We start from the raw sequence: 20,681 nt of genomic DNA, 5'->3' as shown, positions 1-20,681 counted from the left end.
AGATAAACTATTTTGAAATAAGTAAATGACTACTTTTAATAGTAATGAAGGGCAAATACAAAATAATTTTAATGAGGGTGGCTTTTGCATACAGATAGCTATTGGGACTGCTGGTTAGTGCAGTAGCAATGGGTGGGTGCTTCCGTATAGTCGTTTTCCCAACCCCAGTCCTCCAGTAGGGTCAGTTTTTTTCCTTTTAAATCTGTAACTGACTTTCCTTATAGCAGTATTACAATAAGTGCAACAGGTTCTCTGAATTTCCATCTTTCATTTAAAAAAGAAGTCTTCAGTTCCTTTTGTTAAGATATGCCTGTTCTTTGTAATGGAAGAGGTTAGAGATTTATTTATTATAGAATTTTTTTTGAACAAAGGCTGGGAATTCTAAGAGCCTATTGTTATAATGCTTTATAATGCTTTATTAACAGTGTAACTATATTCTGTTACTAATATTTTTTAAAGCCCAAACCAAGTCCCCTGGTGGCAGAAAGAAGAAGTGGCCATCATGGGGAAAGTATTGGAGAAATAGCTCCTATGCGGATGGGGAAATTCAAACTTTCCCACCCTCAAGGCTTAACTTTCTACAAAATTTCCAGCAAAGCAGATTTAAGAAAGGATCAAAACTGGGGAAACCTACGATAGTAAATGAGTCCACCAAGGTGTGGTGAGGGGAAAAGAGGGGAAAAAAAATCCTGCTTTTCAATGCCATTGAATTCAGTCTGGCCACATACCCTGTTTTTACATAGCCTGGAGGGTCATCTAGTCCCAAGGGTCATCTAGTCCAAACCCACGTGCATTGCAGGAACTCACAACTACCTGCCCTCCTCTGGGCTCTTTTTTTGTGTAGCAGCACATGCTGATTTGTTATGTCTAAAACCTTCTACTGCCTCATAGGAGAGACAATGGGATTCTCCCTACTGTTGAGTGGAAATTGACTCTCCATGATGCAGAAGATGTGGGAGGATCTTGCATTCTACTGATAAAAGGAATAACCATGCATTAAATGTTAAAATTTAAAATTTAGCTATCCTTCATAGTACAGTTTTATATAAGCGTATTTCAGAGGCATTTAGTCTACCATTTATTTCAACATGGTCTGAAATATTTTTTTATATTTCTCTCATGATTTTAAGTAATCCTTGGTCTGCTTTCTTTTTTTTTCCCCCAGTAAAACAGGGCTTGTATCTTCCAGTTGGGACAGGCAGTTTTATTTCACTCAGGGTGGAAACTTAATGAGCCAGGCACGAGGAGATGTAGCTGGAGGACTTGTAATGGATATAGACAACTGTTCAGTCATGGCTGTGGACTGTGAAGACAGAAGATACTGCTTTCAGATAACATCTTTTGATGGCAAAAAGTTTGTATTCATTCTGAACTACTTTATTGGCAAGTAGAGGGGAGGGGCTACAAGCCATTTCATAGTTTCTTTGGAGAGATTGGGAGGCACACACCAGTATTCTTCCTTTTCAGCTTACTAAGAAAGTGACAATGCATCAGTCATTGCTGAAAAATACTGCTTCTGTTAAATTAAATAAAATTAGTATTAATTTAATTATTAGGATGTTGATTATCTTGTGCACTGGCACCTTACGTATATTTTGAAGTTCAGAATACTAGTGCGCATGTTCAGAATAAAATGTTTTGTTTATTAGTAGTAGTATATGTTAGTTGTGTAAGCAATCATTTGGAATAATATGTTGGCACTGTTGGTATTAATCAAGCCCCAGATTGTTCAATGCCAGTTAAATCACCATGCACTTGATAAGGGATATTCTTTTGTAAGCAGTTATTCTTGACAAGGTTGTGAGGTTATTACCCCCAGTCAGATGACTTCTGATCAAAAGCAATGGGCTGCTATGGGTTGGATAGTAGTATGTATGTCTGAAGTACTAATGTGTCAGAAGGGGCCCGTTTTGACCATTGGAAAGCCTTTTATAGGTCCCGTAATGCCAGTACTGACAAAAGCCATGTGGGATGAGGGCTGCAAGTGGTGGGTGGGAATCATGCAGAACTGAGGAGATAGCTGCTAGGATCCAGCTCCATGGTCTCCCTGCATCAAATCATCGCCGTCTGTAGGTCATGAGGGCTGTTCTTCCTGTTTCTTTATCTGCCATCACTGCTGGCTTATTATGACAAGCTGAGTGTGTTGCACAATTGTGGCAAAAATCTCCCAGGAGTGTCTCAGCTATACTAACAAATATATATTTGTAGAATACAGCAGGATGAGAGGCACATCTGGCACTTTCCCATAACACAGATCTTACAGTCCAAATGTATATGTGGAAATTTATTCGTTGTTTAGAGTATACTAAAGGTTGTATTGATAAATAAATATGTAATGAATATATAAACGAATAGTCAGGGTCAAGAATTTTTAATGTATAAACATGAGTTCTTTCAGCATTGATATGGAATAACATCTAGCAGAATGAAAGATGCTATATAGAAAATACAGTGTTAAAGTCCCTGGAAAAAGTAAATCCCAGCAATTTTTTGCCTTCTTTTTTTTCTAGGTCTTCTATTTTGCAAGCGGAGAGCAAAAAAGATTATGAAGAGGTACACTTATCAAAAAAGCAGTTGTAAAATTACAAAAGGCATTGACTTATAAAAGCTTATTCCACGCTACATTTGTGGTTCATAAAACATTTAATTGTGTTTCCTACAGCAGACTTAAAATAACTTCCTCTCTGGAAGGAATTAGAACTGTTATCTAGATAAGATTGTGGTCCTGTTTTTTTTTTAACCTGGACCATCCAAAGTCAAATTTGACACCAATGAAAACTTTAAAATAACTGTAAGGCAGTTTTTCTTTTTTATAAATTCTTTTAATTTTAAAAAGAAATAAAAATATAATAAAAATATAGAAGGGCTACAAAAAGGGAGTTTATTCAGAATTTGCTTTTGACTACGTAATATATTAAACAAATGGGAAAGTCAGCATAAAAGATACTGGATCAGATCCCATGGAGAATTTTTATGGACAGAATGGGAGGTGGCTTTTGCCAGTTGCCCCTTATGTAGCAGATCTCTAATTTCCCTCCTCATAGGGGGTTCCTGTGGGGTCTCCTGTTTCCTAACAACATTCTGGAGGGAATTCTTGGGCTGCAGTGGGAGGTGAGGAAGCCAGACTTGATAGATAGAAATACCTTCCATCCAGGAAAATTACTGGTTCAACCTAGTCACTCTGTGAAGAAATTAAGAAGAGGGGAAAATGCCAAAACTTTACAAGTTAAACCTTCAGAGAGCCAGTTTGGTGTAGTGGTAAGGAGTGCGGACTTCTAATCTGGCATGCCGGGTTCGATTCTGCACTCCCCCACATGCAACCAGCTGGGTGACCTTGGGCTCGCCACGGCACTGATAAAGCTGTTCTGACCGGGCAGTGATATCAGCGCTCTCTCAGCCTCACCCACCTCACAGGGTGTCTGTTGTGGGGAGAGGAATGGGAAGGCGACTGTAAGCCGCTTTGAGCCTCCTTCGGGTAGGGAAAAGCGGCATATAAGAACCAACTCTTCTTCTTCTTCTTCTTCTTCTTCATTCCTGTGTATTGAAATCCAGTCATGCGCCCCTGGGCATGGTGCCAGCATAGCTGCACTGGTAAGACAGGATTCACTGTCAGGTGTGCATCCATGTAGGATAGAGCATGGCTTTATTATCAGTGTTACACTGATTTGTGTAGAATTGAGATGCCTGTTGATCATACTCTGCCCGAGGCATTAAATTCTCCAGCAGAACTACTTTAGTTTTCCTGTGACCTCAACATTTAATTGTCAACAACTGTAAATATTCTCAGTTCCTTTAAAGCTCCCCTGTTCTTATTAGATAAGAGCCATTTACTAATTTTTACAATAAAATATAATTTAATGGTATCTTTATGTGTCTTTTTTGTGGCTATGATATGTTTTTACAAAATGTTGTTATCCAGCCTGAGCAGTACAACAAGGGCAGGTTAAAAATAATTTTTAAAATTATTATTATACATTCCATCGTGTATATGTATATGTATATGTATATGTATATACATGTATAATATGTATATTATTATGTATATTATTATACATTCCATATTTTGAATTTCTTCAAAAAAATGAAGAAAAAAAGCTGTTTTATTATGTAGGGTTGAATCCAGCAATCTGTTTGAATAGGGATCTTAGATCTTCCTTGATTTCACTTCCTATCCAGCAATCCCTTCTAAAGCTGCTAAAATTTATGCCAAAAATAGTGGACAAAATAGTTGGGAAGGACGATTTCACCCCCATCTTCACTGTAGCCCACTGACGCAGATGGTCAGTCAGACCTAGGAATAAACCTTTCTGTTTTCAGAAGGGACTGAGGGAGATGAATCTGTAACCATCAGCACCACCTGCTGATGGACTGCTGGTACCAACCCATAAATATGAAAATGTGCAGAAAATTACATGGAGGAAAGGAATGAGAAAATCGAGTAATAGACATGACAGAGGAAACCAGTATGAATTATTGTATACCTAATTGGACCTTTTTACTTCCTTTTTAGTGGATATGTACAATAAACAACATCTCTAAACAGATATACCTAAGTGAAAACCCAGAGGTAATTAACTTTTATGTGTAAACTTTAGTGTCAGAAGAGCCCTGGAATAAAATTCAGTTATTTGCTAAACAAAGGGATCAAGAGGGATGTTTTCTGAAGCACTTGTTCACAGCAAGAATTATGAATCTTCCTTTTTAAAACTGACATTTGTATTCAAAAGATTTCATTCTGTCTTGTCTGAATCAAGCCACTGAGTTTTTATTTCATGTTAAATTATGGTGCATCTTGAAATCTGAACTGAGCCTATATAAGAATGTCTTCAATGTAGTTGAATTTTTGACATGCTGAAAATTAACACAGAAACTTGAAGCTGGCCTCATCAAAGGGATACGATATAATATAAATTACAGCATGGAGTACCTTTGACAGTGCTGAGTTGATTTGTAAGGGACGAGGTGTGTTGAACTTGATAGGAGTATTATGACATTTATTTATTTATTTATTTATTTTTATACAGCCACTCTTCCAATGGTCTTGTGATGGTTCACAACAATAAAAATGTTAAAATACAATAAAACCCATAAAACCATCCCTTGCAACACATAGGCAGCAGGCAATCGCATATTAAATCCTTCTAATTTCCCCGATCCCCTCTCCCCTTTCAGTGAAGCGCCATATCTGATTGTACCTTGGGGGGGATCCTCAGATGGAATACTGGGACTCCACCCTGACCTCAACCATACACCTGACGGAAGAGCTCCATCTTGCAGGCCCTGTGGAATGCTGGCAACTCTGGCAGGGTCCTCAGGTCTTTTGGGAGCTTATTCCACCAGGTTGGGGCCCTGGCCCGGGTCGAGGCCAGGTGAACGCCCTGGGGGCCCAGGACAATCAGTAGATTCATATCCACAGAGCAAACAGCCCTGCTGGGGGCATAAGCAATCAGCCTGTGGTGAGGACCCTAACAGCTGCATTTTGTACCAGCTGTAATTTCCGGATCAAAGTCAAGGGCACACCCACATAGAGCGAGTTACAGAAGTCTACTCTGGAAGTGACCGTTGCACGGATCACTGTGGCCAAGTGGTCTGAGGACAGGTAGGGTGATAGTAGCTGGACTTGGCGAAGATGGAAAAACGCCATCTGGGCTACTTTTGTGACCTAAGCCTCCATGAAAAAGGGATGCATCAAAGGTCACTCCCAAGTTCTTGGCAATCGGTGCAGGTGTTAATTGCACACTGTGCAGGCATGGGAGGCGTGCTTCTTCATCCTGCCCTCTTCTACCCAGCCACAGGACCTCCGTCTTGGAGGGGTTGAGTTTCTGACGACTCTGCCTGAGCCACTACTTCTAAACAACTGGCAAATGTTTCTGGGGGGGGAGTCCAGCCGGCCGTCCATTAGGAAGTAGAGCTGGGGTGTCATCCACATATTGGTAACAACCCAACTAATAGCCCCAGACCTGCTGGGCAAGAGGACACATATAGATGTTAAAAAGCGTGAGGGAGAGTATCACCCCTGCTGTACACTACATGGGAGCCCACAAGGGTCCAACAACTCATCCCCCACAGCAACCCTAGTTACGGGGAAAGGAGGCCAGCCATTGCAGATCAGGCCTCCTAATCCTGGTCCCGGCAAGGCAGTGGGCCAATAGCTCATGGTTGACCACATCAGATACGGCCAACAGATCTAAAAGCATGAGAATGGCCGAACCGCCTCAATCCAGCTGGTGCTGAATATCATCTATCAAGGCGACCAATATGGTCTTCACCCCGTGGCCAGGACAGATGCCAGACTGGTATGGGTCAAGGGCCAAAGTTTCCTCCAAGGATGCTAAGAGCTGGTCTGCCGCAGCCCACTCCACTACCTTACCCAGAAACACAAGATGCGAGACTGGGCGGTAGTTGGCGGGGTCTCGCAGGTCCCGCGTTCATATTTTCAGTAAAGGGCATACCACTGCCTCTTTAAGCCCTTCAGGGAACTCTCCAGATGTTATAGTCCTGATAAGATTTAACTTTTTTCATTTTAAAACATTTATGTACTGCTCTTTTAATTAAGAATGTGTTTTATCAATGTACGCTGTAGAACCTTAACTCAAAAAAAGAGGCCACAAACTAGAACAGGAAGTCTGCCCAGTTTGATGCCGGAGCACCTGGCCAGGCATGTTGACATTGGGGTGTACAGCCTTTGCTGATGTCTGTTGGCTGTGGACCTATAAGTGGAATAAGCCTTGACTGAATTGCTAGCCCATGAGCCCCTGGAGAGGGCGGTATATAAATATAATAATAAATAAATAAATAAAACCAAATTCATTATCTGTATCAATACATATGAGAAAAATGCATATGCAGATACTTCAGAAACAACACATTTTCTCTCTTAACTGTTAAACACATTTTCCACTGCAGGTGAACTTTTTGTTTAGGAATATATCTGGTAACCTTCTCTCCAGTGAAAGAGAGCCAGTTTGGTGTAGTGGTTAGGAGTGCGGACTTCTAATCTGGCATGCCAGGTTCGATTCTGCACTCCTCCACATGCAACCAGCTGGGTGACCTTGGGCTTGCCACGGCACTGATAAAATTGTTCTGACCGAGCAGTGATATCAGGGCTCTCTCAGCCTCACCCACTCCACAGGGTGTTTGTTGTGGGGAGAGGAATGGGAAGGCGACTGTAAGCCGCTTTGAGCCTCCTTCGGGTAGGGAAAGGCGGCATATAAGAACCAACTCTTCTTCTTCTTCTTCTTCTTCCCAGTGTCTAATCAGATGAAGCATTTACCCTGTGATGTATTGAAAATTCATAGAAGCAATTAAAATAAGTGCGAGGCATGATTCTCATGATACATGGCTGCAAGAAGTCTGTATTTCCCACATACAGGTTTTTGTTGTTGTTTGGCCTTCAAGTTGCAGATGACTTATGTTGTCCCTTGTAGGGTTTGCAACGCAGAGGACATTCAAAGGTGGTTTACCATTGCCTGCCTCTGTGTAGTGACCCTGGACTTTCTTGGTGATCTTCCATATAAATAATAAAAATAGTAATAAGGGACTATATTTATTTAAAGGGAAATCTTTAATTGTAGTTTTATTTCCCCCCAAATATAGGAAATTGCTGCACGTGTAAATCAGTCAGCTCTAGAGGCGGTCACACCCTCACCTTCCTTCCAGCAGAGACATGAGAGCATGAGGCCTGTAGCGTAAGTTGCAAAACAGCAGAGTGTTTAAGAATCAGGTTCTATAGACCAAGATGGTTCCATTGAGCTCTAGTTGGATTGCTGAAGTTTTGAAAAAGTCAGTCATGTTTGGGAGCTTGATCATATTCTATCTGGAAGTTTTGCATTGTATATTTGTAGAGTACCCTGTGTTAAATTCTCTCTGGGTGCATAACTGTTCTCTCTTAACTGTTACATTGTTTGTTTAATAAATTAAGGGTTTTTTGTTTACTCTGGATGGGTCCTTCACACTTCAAACTTGACTGTACAGCAGGGAATGCCTCAACAGAGGAAGGAGTACCTAAGGGGGCAAGGAGGGTGTTATGGACTCTCCCCAACCAAGTCCTGGAACAGGCACACTGGCCAACAAGGTCCTTTTCTGTTCTGGAATGGGAGGAAGGAGTATGAAGGGGGACATCATGTCCAAAACAACCCCCCCCCCGTGGTCCTGCCCCTTCGTGTGGACAGGTCCATTTTCTTAACTAGAAATAGTAGGATTCGTCTTCATTATGCTGTGATTCTGAAGCATTTTTTGTGGGAGAATGGCACTCCTTGAAGTGGAATTTCAGCTAAATGTTTTCACATTGTCAGTTTCCTAAGGAGACACAGAATAGATTTATGTTGTGATGATGAATGTTTCAATGCTGCCTCCCCCCCCCCCCCAATATGTTTGACATACCATAATTTGATACATTTTCTTCTGGTTTTGCTTCATTTTTTAGACAGTCTCGTCCTCCCACAAATCGTACTAGCAGCACTGGGTCTTTGGGATCTGATTCAGCTTCTCTGTCAGCACTTTCTTTGGATTCGCTTGTTGCCCCTGACACACCTATACAGTTTGACATCATTTCTTCAGTGAGTGACGATCAACCTGGCCAGGCAAAAACCCCAGGACAGTCAGGCAGGTAGGATGTAACATTAAAGTGTTTGCTGTTACAAAAACAAAACTGTAGGTTGCTGATGCTGTCCTATACTCTTATCATGCCTTCAATTCAAGGACTGAACGTGGGCTGGATCTTTTGCTGTCTTCCCTGTGCTTCCCTTAGCATGAGTTTCCCTTGCTCTTTCCGCCAGCCTTAACGATTATTTAAGGGTTATGCCAATAGAGCTGGTCGTCATTACTGACCATAAGCAGAATCCACATTTAACTAGGGTTTAATACCAAGTGTTAAGGTTACTGAACTCCAGGCAGGGCCTGGAGATCTCCTGGAATGCAACTGATTTCCCTGGAGAAAATGGCTGTTTTGGATGGTGGCTTGTAGGGCACTAAACTCTGCCAGGGCCCCTCCTATTACTCTCCCTTGTCTCCACCCCCAAATCCGGAATTTCCCAACCCAGATCTGGTGGCCCGACTAAGTTTTGAAAACTGATTCAAATCCCTGGTTAATAATGAGTCCTGACTAGTGTGAACCACTATTAAACTTAGCTCTTATCTGTGCTTGAGCCCAATGGGTAGAGTTTATGCATGGAAAGGGCCAGGCTGGCAGTTAGAAAATCTGAGGACCAAAAGGGTCCAGGAGAGTTTTGTCTGCATGGGACCCTGTGAGGGAAGAGAAGAAGAATCTAACACAGTGGTGTACATGTCAGGGATTTCAGCTTCTGTGTGCAGTGTCTCATTCTTTTTGACAATTTTTTTTTCATCCTGTTTAATCTTAACAAAAAATTGTTTTTAAAAAAGTATATTTTCCTTTCCTATTGCTTGCTTGCCCCAGCACCTTGGGTATTTCCTCTTGGAAACTCAAGAGAAATGTGATAGCCCTGCTTCCAGGTGGTGATGGCATACTGGTGACTCTCTTCCTAAGCCAAAGAGGTGAGTGAAAATGATCTAGGCTTCTGGAGTGATATCTGATAGGGAGATAAACAAGCAATTGTGTTAACTATCTCCCCCCCCCCCAAAAAAAAATCAGATGCAGTCTTGTTCAAAAATAATGGTTTAAAATTAAAATATTTGTGCATGATGGTTATTTATAGCAGTGGTCCCCAACCTTTTTTAGGCTGGGGACCGGCAGGGCATTGAGCCGCGCCCGCAGGGACCGCGCCCGCGCGGGCCACGCCCACGCTTCGGGCCGCGCCCGCGGCCGCGCCCGCGGATCGGGCCGCGCCCGGCCGCGCCCGCCGGCCGCACCCGCGAACCGGGCCCGGCCGCGCCCGCGGATCGGGCCACACCCGCGGGCCGCGCCCGTGGATCGGGCCGCGCCGGCGCGGCCTGCACGGGTGCGGCCCGGCCCTGATTCCTTCTCCCCGCCCTCCCGCAGTAAGTAGCTTCCCGGGCCGCAAGCTTGCGGCCTGGGAAGTTTTTTACTGCGGGGGTGGGGGGGGCGGGGAGAGGGAGCTGCGGCCCGGCGCCATGGCCTTTGCGGCCCGGCGCCGGGCCGCGGCCCGCAGGTTGGGGACCACTGATTTATAGCATTTAAAATTTTTGCCTCCCCCATAAACAGCAGTAGAACCAGACTACATCATGCAGAAGATGTTTTGTGGCAACTTTATAAAACAGTGCAGATTGATCAAGCAGTAATCTGAACAGCTTAATCTGGGTCAGTTTATAAATAATATAAGATTCAGGTTTACACATTTCCCACCTCCCCAGGAGTGCATCCAGAAAAAATAGAGGGTAGTTTAAATTCACATACAAGCTAAAGGGTATGTGCAATAATAAACTTCTCTGTATAACTTTTTTGTTACATTTATGGTCATCATCCTTTTGGATAAATACTGTAAGTGTCTTGGATTTCTTTTCCTCTGTGTTACAAAATGGATTACCTCATATATCATCTAGAACAGTGGTCCCCAACCTTTATTAGGCTGGGGACCGGCAGGGCATTGGGCCGCGCCCGCGGGGACCGCGCCTGCGCGGGCCACGCCCATGCATCGAGCCGCGGATCGGGCCGCGCCCGGAAGCCACGCCCGCGGATCGGGCCGCGCCCGCGAGCCACGCCCGCGGATCGGGCCGCGCGGGCGCGGCCTGCACGGGTGCAGCCCGGCCCTGATTCCCTCTTCCCGCCCTCCCGCAGTAAGTAGCTTCCCGGGCCGCAAGATTGTGGCCTGGGAAGTTTTTTACTGCGGGGGGGGGCGGGGAGAGGGAGCTGCGGCCCGGCGCCATGGCCTTCACGGCCCGGCGCTGGGCCGCGGCCCGCAGGTTGGGGACCACTGATCTAGAAGATTACTGCCTTCTCTCCCCCACCCCAGTTTGATGACACCTTTCCTTTGCCTCTAAGACTGGAAGCCTAGAATATTTTCACTTGCATATAATTTGAGTAATGATGTTTGAGAGTCAGATATAGCCATGTTTCTCTTGATTAATATTGAAATCTCATTAGTAGTTTTAGAACACTGTACTTGAAATGGTGACTTGTAAGGAAATAATTTCCATAGATGACAAGTGGAACAGCATGCAATTTTGTGTAAAGCAGTGTCTTTTTCTGGGCTACTCTCCCTGGTCCTGTTTTTTTTTTTTAATGACTTTTTTGCCAGGCCAGAATTAAGATGCCAGTTTGGTTCAGGGTTGGCTGTGATCTTCAATTAGAGCAGGGCTGTCCTTCCACTTGTTTCCTTCTGAAAAATAGGTGCTGTCTTCTGAAGCTATCCACCTGAATCTGTCTGAAGCTCATTGTTTTGAATCTTTCAAAATCTACAACCTTGAAATTTTGTTTGCTTCTTTTATTACAGTGCACCGAGATTATTAGTGATACTTACACACTGATTTCTGATTATAGTATTTCTGGGTTTTTTGACAGGCGTACAAATCCTTTTGGAGAGACTGGAGGGGTTAAATCAGAAACAGAAGGTAAAGCAGAATTTTAATGAAATTTGAAGTACATTAATGTAACCTGTAGACCAGGGGTAGTCAAACTGCAGCCCTCCAGATGTCCATGAACTACAATTCCCATGAGCCCCTGCCAGCGAATGCTGGCAGGGGCTCGTGGGAATTGTAGTCCATGGACATCTGGAGGGCTGCAGTTTGACTACCCCTGCTGTAGACTAATGTGTCTTTGGAGAGTGGCGTGTGCATTTGAAACAGTAAGTTCTGAATTAAAAGAATTACAAGAAGTAATTTTGAATGTGACACTGAGAGGAATTAAAAGAGTACATAGACAAATAGTTTAATTCTGAAACTTTAGTTGGTACACATGTATATGATCATATATATTTCCTCTGTGGCAGTGGGTTTCCAATGTTTATTTTTCAACATGAGCTTCTCCAAGGCAAGCAGGTTCTGTAATACAATTGAATATTTAACTCATGATGCCTGTCCATGTTCTTTGGAAGGAAATGTTAAGGGCAAGTGCATTAATCCATAGGATAGTCTGAGCCTTTGTGAAGAGCTGAAAGCAGAACCTTGCAAAAGAAGGGTTGGCCAAAGATTCCCCAGATAGACAAGGTTCATGTGAACCAGCTAACCACAGCTTTTTGCTATCTGATCCTTGGGCTCCTCATATGGCTTGATTTTGTCCATATTTCATTATCACATTGGAGTTATTCTTGCTGGCCCAGCAATTTAGGAATTGGAAGGGCTGGAGTGAGTCTCAGATCTCCCTGAGAACTGTTCCTGCTTCCCTAGGTCCATCTGACTCAAATCTTAAGCATTTGCTTTACTCTGCCTTAAGGAATCAATGTGGTTGGTGCCTGGTTAATTTTGAGATTGTCTTCGTTTCAATTAGTATTGCTGTGTAGATAATTCCACATGGATATGATTATTTTTCATGGAGGCTTTTGCAGTGGTTCCATAAAAGAAATGGAGCATCAGTAAGGAAAGATAGTAAATTCTTAAGAGTGTCATAGTATTGTGTAGGGGTTAAACTAGAACTGAGGGGATGCAGGTTCAAATACCTTCTCAGCCATGGAACTTGGCAGGCCAGACACATGCACACTTTCTCCCTTTCCTCAGCTTCCTGGGGGAACCTTGGGGAAACAGATTCTGTCACCCTGAAACCCTAGAGGAAAAATGGGATAAATTTTTCTTGAAAGTGTTGGTCATTACTGTATTATTCTCGTATACTCCCAGATTGCATGATTGCTTCACGCTTGCTAAAATTTAGATGAGTTTCTGTCTGATCTCTTAATGTGTGTTTGCACCAGTATACTTGAATATATTTAAAAGTAGTCCCCAAGGGGGCTGCTATCAAATATATTGGTGCAAGCATTTTACAACTTAAGTATGGTTTGGACTTTTAATAAATGTATTTTAATAAATGTATTTTAATAAAGTATACAAACATTTGGGGAGTGTCCTGTGGTTATAAATATAGTTTGCATCACATGAACATTGTATTGGACATACGAAGATCAGTATTATACTGGAAAATCCAGAAGTAATTTATGCTATTTGTTTCATGTATGTTTGTTACAGATTCTATCCTTCATCAATTATTTATTGTAAGATTTCTTGGCTCCATGGAAGTGAAGTCTGATGAAAATCCTGATGTTGTTTATGAAACTATGCGCCAAATACTAGCAGCTCGAGCTATACATAACATTTTCAGAATGACAGAATCACATCTGTTAGTCACATGTGACTGCTTAAAGTAAGTGTACTTTGCAAAACTGATTAACATTGTCAAGCAAATTCAATGCAATTTATTTTCTGTGTACAGTAACATTTTAAATTAACACTTCTAGGTTAATTGATCCACAGACACAAGTTACAAGACTCAGGGTAAGTTGCTAATATCAAAACAAACAAATTTAGGGAATTATTCTGATGTTTCCGTGCAGCCTGGTCTTTCTCATTGTCAGCCATACAATACTCAGGGCATTTTGGTCTGAATGACCGTAAATATAAAAAATAAATAATACTCAGGGTAAATCCAAAATAAGCCTGTATGTAATTTATCATGAAGTAGAAGGCACTCCATTCTGAAGTACTTTCAGTGTAGCACAACTGTAACTTGGGTTGTGTGTGGTGGCTGTTCCAGGCTGACGCAGCCAGTGCCGCACTGCGGGGGGGAAGGGAGGTGTGTGCGCCTGCACGTGTGCACTGTGTTATGCACCGGCACCTGCGCCTACCCCCCCCCCCCGCAGCAACCACTTGGGCAACCACTTGGGCAATGTTAAAACCATTTTAGTCCACATGTGCTTCATGGAAATTGCATTTCTAAATTTGTAAGCTCATTTATTTTCAAAGCAAGCTACAGTACATTGTTGTCTGGAATCCAGTGCATTTTAAATTTCATTTTTGTTTTGTTTGTTTTTTTTTTTGTAAAAAAGTTTCCTTTGCCAAATATAGCTCTATATGCTACACATCAAGAGAACAAACGACTTTTTGGATTTGTGCTTCGAACATCGTCAGGGAGACCAGATAGCAGACCAACTTCAGTCTGCTATATATTTGAATCAAATAACGAAGGGGAAAAGGTATTGCTACAATAGATTTCCTATCTTGAACCTCTCTGAAACGTTAGAAATTTGATTTAATGACAGATTAAACAGTGGCCATCATTCTTACTGTCTTCTAATTTTTCCCATTTAGATTTGTGATTCTGTAGGACTTGCAAAACAGATTGCATTTCATGCTGAATTGGTAAGATTTTCAGTGGCTATAAAACGAAGGGGTTTTGTGCATATTTCATAGCATTGTAGTTCTAAAGGAAATCTGAACACCGCCTAGATAAGCCTCCTCCTTAAGCGAGGATTGTTTTACAATTGCTTAGGCCATTACAGGATATAGTTTTTAATATCTCCTCACCCAAGAAAGCCAACTACTTGTCAAGTTTATAATAATCGCCATCCAAAGATGTCTTTTGAGAATGCGCTTTAGTTTCTCATGTACTTTGGCATTTGCTAAAGGTTAATGTCATCAGCTCTGAATATAAATTCTAATAAAAAAATTGTAGAACCATATCACAGTACTACAAGGAGAGCAAAAATATCCCTGGTAACCTAGCAGTCTGTCTGGCAGTATGTGGTCAAAAAATGTGGTTGGTGTGATGATTTCTTTTTCTTCTGTATTTTGGGGTGTCAGTTGGCAGGTCCTGAGAATTCTGCATAGCCTTAAACGCTATCAGTTAGTTACTTATTAGTGTAGTTACCGTACTTATATTTCTTTGATGTAAGGACTGCAGCAAAGAAATTAAAAGACGCTTGCTCCTGGGGAGGAAAGCTATGGCAAATCTAGACAGCATCCTAAAAAGCAGAGACATTACCCTGCCAACAAAAGTGCGTTTAGTCAAGGCTATGGTCTTCCCAGTTGCAATGTATGGCTGCGAAAGTTGGACCATAAGGAAGGCCGAGCGTCAAAGAATTGAGGCTTTTGAACTCTGGTGCTGGAGAAGACTCTTGCGAGTCCCTTGGACTGCAAGGCGAACAAACCGGTCAGTCCTCGAGGAGATCAGCCCTGACTGCTCTTTAGAAGGCCAGATCCTGAAGATGAAACTCAAATATTTTGGCCACCTCATGAGAAGGAAGGACTCCCTGGAGAAGAGCCTAATGCTGGGAGAGATCGAGGGCAAAAGAAGAAGGGGACGACAGAGAATGAGGTGGATGGATGGAGTCACTGAATCAGTAGGTGCAAACTTAAATGGACTCCGGGGAATGGTAGAGGACAGGAAGGCCTGGAGGATCATTGTCCATGGGGTCGCGATGGGTCGGACACGACTTCGCACATAACAACAACAAAGACTTTTTCAGTAGTAAAATATGCTCTAATGCCATTTAATAGATATTTGATGATGATATGAATTTAAACACCTTTAACCCTCATTATCAGGATCGTAGAACCTCAGAGAAACAGAAAGAAATAGAAAGGGTGAAAGAGAAACAACAAAAGGAGCTCAGCAAACAAAAACAAATTGAAAAGGTATGTTAGCATTTGTGGCTAGTCTTCAATTTCATGTTTTTCCTTCAAAAGACATTACAGGGTCCATTTTAGAACCCTTGGCAGAGTGTTCTTGTGTTCTGAGAGCCAGTTTGGTGTAGTGGTTAGGAGTGTGGATTTCTAATCTGGCATGCCAGGTTCGAATCTGTGCTCCCCCACATGCAACCAGCTGGGTGACCTTGGGCTCGCCACGACACTGATAAAACTGTTCTGACTGAGCAGTAATGTCAGGACTCTCTCAGCCTCACCCACCCCCCAGGGTGTCTGTTGTGGGGAGAGGAATGGGAAGGTGACTGTAAGCCGCTTTGAGCTTCCTTCGGGTAGGGAAAAGCGGCATATAAGAACCAACTCTTCTTCTTCTTCTTCTTTACTTAGCTTTCAGGACACCAGCTGATAACACTTCTTCTTAGCTTTCAGGACTCTAGCTGTCATATATCATACACTGACATTTGAGATGCTTTGCTGAAGCTTCTATTCTTCAGGCTGTTCTACCTTTTTTTCTTAATTTTTCTTTCTAATACACTTGATTGTTGCTGTTGTAAGTTTGTGTATTCATTTAATGAGAGAGTACTTAATTTACTGAGGATTTTGGGTCACATGTTGTAGTTTCCCGCTCCTCCTTTCTAAACAGTTTCTATTTATGATTGTACTAGTAATCAAGCCCGCTGTACCTGAAATACAGCGGGCGCTAGCAGGGCAGTGTGCGGCCCCTGAGGTGGCAGCCGCCGGCAAGGGAGCCACGGCCAGCCGTGCTCTGCGCGGCTGGCAATTGCCGGCGTGGCAGTGGCCTGACGCGTCGGAGGCGCTTTGCGCCTCTCGACGCGTCAGGCCGCCGGCAACGGAGCAACCGCGAGCCGCGCTGCGCGTGGCTTGCAATTGCTGCCTTGCCGGCGGGCAGCCAATCAGAAGGCCCAATCGGCAGGCGCTTCGCACCTGCCGATTGGGCCCTCCGATTGTCAGTCCGGAGGAAGAGGCCAATCGGCACCCTTCCTCATCCGGACAGAGCCCGCCCTAACTCCTCCCCCCCAGCCCTTAGCACATTATTTAGTCCGCGGCGCCCATGGCCCATTCTCTTTTTTTCCAAGTCAGTATCAAGGTATCCAAGTCATTGCCTTTTTTTCTTTTCAGGACTTGGAAGAGCAAAGCCGTCTAATAGCGGCTTCTAGTAGATCTAATCAGAGTGCTGGAGAGGGCCAATTTGTTGTCCTCAGTAGCCAGACAGAAGAGAGTGATTTGGGAGAAGAAGGGAAGAAGAAACGTGAATCTGAAGCATGAACTGACTTTATGTGTTGTCTGAGATGAGACAGCATAGAATGCAGAAGGAACGAAGGTGGAGGGTTTCCTTTATTAGATACTATATATTTTGAACTTCCATTTTCCTTTTCCTGTGCTTGCATAATATCAATACAGACATTTCTTTCATACCATGTGTAACGGTTATAGCAGAATTGGACTTCATGGACTTTTTTTGATTACCAGGGAAATTTTAATGAGATAAAAATTGGCATAAATTATGATTTTATTCTCATGTTCAAAATGTTCTTTAAATAGGTATAGTGCTAATTGCTGCTAAATGCTTCTGCGAATAAATGGCCAGGAGAAAATAAGTACTGCAAACCCCTAAAAAATCACAATAATGTTTTTAGATGAAATGATTTTCATGACTTTCATTTTGAAGCTGCAATGGATGCTATTGGCCTTAGCGTCTCAACATATTTTGATGACTTCCTTGAACAGTGACTGCAGAACGAATGTAGGTTAGCAACTGAAGTAACCAATGTTTCCATTTTAAGATAAGAACAGTAAAGATGTGTCCAAGTGATTTGCAGTGGGTTACTGTCATTCATGGAGTCTTTGGAGCCTTGGGTTTGAGAACGTTGATGGAAGAACTGCTTGCTCAAAGAATTTATAAACTAACCGTTGAGCTATGTGAATTAAAATTAGATATACAGATGTTTAATGTTGTTGACAACTGTTTTGCAGGACGACTTTGCTAAACAGCTTGGTGTGCCACATAAGTGCTTATATAGTTTACATAAATCTGCTAAACTGTTAAGAAGAATAGGCTGGTCTGTTTTTCTTTCAAAAAAAGTAACATGTCTTAAAAAACAGATGTCCGCATTTTTCTCTTGCACAGATGACTTTTAATACAAACGGTTATCTTTTATATTATATTAATCTTTATCTCTTATATTTATATTATACTAATAGTAACTAGGAAATTAATGACTAGAAATTATAAAGTCATACATCCCAAATTATCAAGCCATTAGTGTCATTAAAAGTAATCTGTACAATGGACAATCTAAAATGGGCTGTTCAGAATAGTCAAGGCCAACATCTAGTCTCCTGTGCAGTCAGCTCTGTGTATAATCTGCAATATGAACAAAGGGAGTCTAGGTCCTATAATTTAGTTATGCACACCCTTTTCATCCAAGCAGGTTTACCTTAAAAAAAAAATTGCCCAAAGAATTGTTCAGAAAACCCCCTTGATATCCCTAATTTCTTGTAAGTGAAATGGAAAAAAAAACACTCTGAAGAAATAAAAAGGCATCATGACTCATGTGGTATCGAAGATGTTCTGAAGTGCCTATTACGCTGCCCACTCCTGAGACCTGTGGGTAGCAGGTCCACTCCCATAGAGCTCTCCTACGGTCTGCCAGGAAGCTGTATGAATATCTATCCCAAGGAGTTGGATAGGCCTCCAGTAAATCTAGGAGTTTCTGTACCATGCATAAGGCTGATGGAAATACATTTAATGCTGCTTCATTTACTTGTGGTAAAGAAATACTAACCTATGTTTTATAGTTGGAGGCAGCTTGCTTTCTAAATTGGCAAAGCTCATCATAATTATAACACCTTTTTTAGCTTAATAAAGCCATATATACCCCATGGGAATTTTAAATTTGTATTGAATAATCAATTTCTGTGGTAGGCAGTGCTTAGTCTTATATTTTCAGATTAACCTCTGCCAGTCGTTGCTTGCAGTCTTTGTGCGTGTGTGTGTGTGTATATATGTAAAGATGTTATGTTCATACACTGTATTATAATGTGCATAATACCTGTATTTCTTCACTAATAAAACTGATGGGTTTTACCCCTCTACCAGTTGTCAGATAAGTTTTAAAAGGGCTTGCACATATGTTTTTCATGGAATTGGAGAATGTAAGTTACCTAGTAGATCAAAACTTGTCTTTGGAAACATTAATCAAGTGGAGAGTTAACATGCACATGCCATAACATTGTGTGTGTGTGTGTGTAGAATGAGAATATACAGGGCTTCTGTAAAAAAAATTATAAATGTGCAACAACATTGATTAATGGCTTATATACCAGGGGATATTTTAATCTTAGTCCTGGAAATAGGGTTGAAGATTTTCATCTCTTGTTATAAAGGTATGTAAAATCTGAACATGTACTTTCTACATTTATTTTTTTGTGGGAGATAGTTGATTGGATCCATCAGTGGAAGCCGTCTTCCCTGCATTGTCCTTCCCTTACAGTCTTTTCTAACCATGAGAAAACTTGTTTTTAGGGTCTAACTGCCCTGCATATAATGACGCTTTGGTGAGGGGGTGGTAAAATTCACCTATCCCTCAACCTGTCAGCAGTTCTGGAAGGGGGTTGGAAAAGACTTCAGGGGGAAGAAAAGGCAGGGTTCAAATGCCCAGTCTCTGAACAGGCAAGCATGTAATTTGATTGTCTGATTCACTGATGGTACAGAACCACTCGTGCCATATTTAATGATGTATAACAAATATATATTTTCCTACTAAGAGATTCTTCATGTAGAAAAAATGTTTGTGAAACATTATTCTGGTAATCATTAAACTAATGTTCCATTGTTCTTTAACAATGTTTCCCCCCCACTCCTACTTTAAAGCAGCTGAAGAGTTGAGCACAACTTCTAGCTCATATGTTTACTATGAGTTTTTGTGAAGTAATATTGATCAAGTTTAAATACAAAAGTGGAGAAGGAAATGTGATATTTAGCAGTGGCAAGCTTTTTATTTTTAAAAGAGTATTTCTCCATCCACACATCCTTGAAATAGCATATGAAAAAAAAATCCTAGCATGCTTTCCTCCCCCTCCCCCACTCTACTACAGGTGTTGCTGTTTCTTGCTTGCATATAATAACACACAACCTGATTTCATTTCACTTGTTCTACTTTTAATCACTATTTCTAGTCATGTTTTAGACACCCTGCAACTATAATCAAACAATAAATTAAGTTAAAAATGTGCCGTCATTTTGGAGGAAAAGTATTCTAAATTGTCATCATTTAAAGAAATAACTTTGTATAACTACAAGCAAGGTGAGAAGTTTGTAAAATTAACTCAAGTGATTTTTGTAATGTAGTAAATCGGTTGAATTCTTACAGTAATGTAATGGTTTGGTCCTATTCAGTGACTGTGATTTTTGCAATGTTTTTAAATCTAATACAGTTTCCCTGAATATTTGTATTAATGATTTCTAATTATTGTCAACTTGATATTTTCAGTTTGACTGAAATCTGTATACTAATAAAATAAGACTTCAGCAACGTTTAGTTATAACTATAGTATATATGAGTTTCTGTAGTAAATAATATGAACACAGTTTTACAGTTGTTAGCTGTACCTAAATTTTTTAAACATCCTGCAAACAGTTTGATATTTTATTGGTTGGTCATTCAAGAACCTTACATGTATACGATCTATTTGGAGAATCACTTATCTGTATACATAAAATTGTGATCGCACATCCTGATAACATGCAGATAGGGATGACACTGATTTTTGGGGGGGAGGGAATATTATTTAGGTGAGTGTATAGGCCCATGTTGTGGTATGTTTGATTTACAGCCTTTAAAATTCTTTGCAATCAAACATCTCATGAGTAGGGATTTAAAATGTACATTTGTTTCTTGTTACTCCACTGTAAGATTTGTGATCACTTGGTATGTATTTTGTGAATTTGGTAAGTTAAATAACAATCCTATGCACACTTGTATTATGTGAATACCCAAAACCACTGATGGATTTGCAGACCAAAGATACATTGAGCCAGTGGAACATAAAGCAAGTCCTTGGTTTAGAACAGAGCATATCAGGTAATGTACTGCTGCAGATTACTGTATCTCCTTGGCCAGGATAGAAAGGACAGTCAGTGGCTGCTTGAAAGAGGC

At 41.5% G+C, this 20,681-nt stretch overlaps 1 protein-coding gene across 1 annotated transcript in view; it reads left to right on the top strand.

The window, feature by feature from the left end:
- Positions 1 to 20,070, top strand: part of APPL1 (adaptor protein, phosphotyrosine interacting with PH domain and leucine zipper 1) — a 41,171-nt gene extending 21,101 nt beyond the window's left edge. Inside the window, exons 11-22 of the mRNA XM_077325488.1 lie at positions 1,166 to 1,354; positions 2,511 to 2,553; positions 4,511 to 4,567; positions 7,597 to 7,688; positions 8,426 to 8,608; positions 11,438 to 11,487; positions 13,051 to 13,225; positions 13,320 to 13,356; positions 13,908 to 14,054; positions 14,170 to 14,220; positions 15,406 to 15,495; positions 16,642 to 20,070. Coding sequence (XP_077181603.1) covers positions 1,166 to 1,354; positions 2,511 to 2,553; positions 4,511 to 4,567; positions 7,597 to 7,688; positions 8,426 to 8,608; positions 11,438 to 11,487; positions 13,051 to 13,225; positions 13,320 to 13,356; positions 13,908 to 14,054; positions 14,170 to 14,220; positions 15,406 to 15,495; positions 16,642 to 16,788 — 1,261 coding nt within the window. The 3' untranslated portion in view covers positions 16,789 to 20,070. The remainder of the gene's footprint in view (positions 1 to 1,165; positions 1,355 to 2,510; positions 2,554 to 4,510; positions 4,568 to 7,596; positions 7,689 to 8,425; positions 8,609 to 11,437; positions 11,488 to 13,050; positions 13,226 to 13,319; positions 13,357 to 13,907; positions 14,055 to 14,169; positions 14,221 to 15,405; positions 15,496 to 16,641) is intronic.
- The last annotated feature ends 611 nt before the right edge of the window (positions 20,071 to 20,681 follow it).

This window comes from Paroedura picta, chromosome 3 (genome assembly GCF_049243985.1).
Source record: "Paroedura picta isolate Pp20150507F chromosome 3, Ppicta_v3.0, whole genome shotgun sequence".
In the NCBI taxonomy this organism is placed as follows: Eukaryota; Metazoa; Chordata; class Lepidosauria; order Squamata; family Gekkonidae; genus Paroedura; species Paroedura picta.
This window is presented reverse-complemented; position numbering and strand designations above follow the sequence as displayed.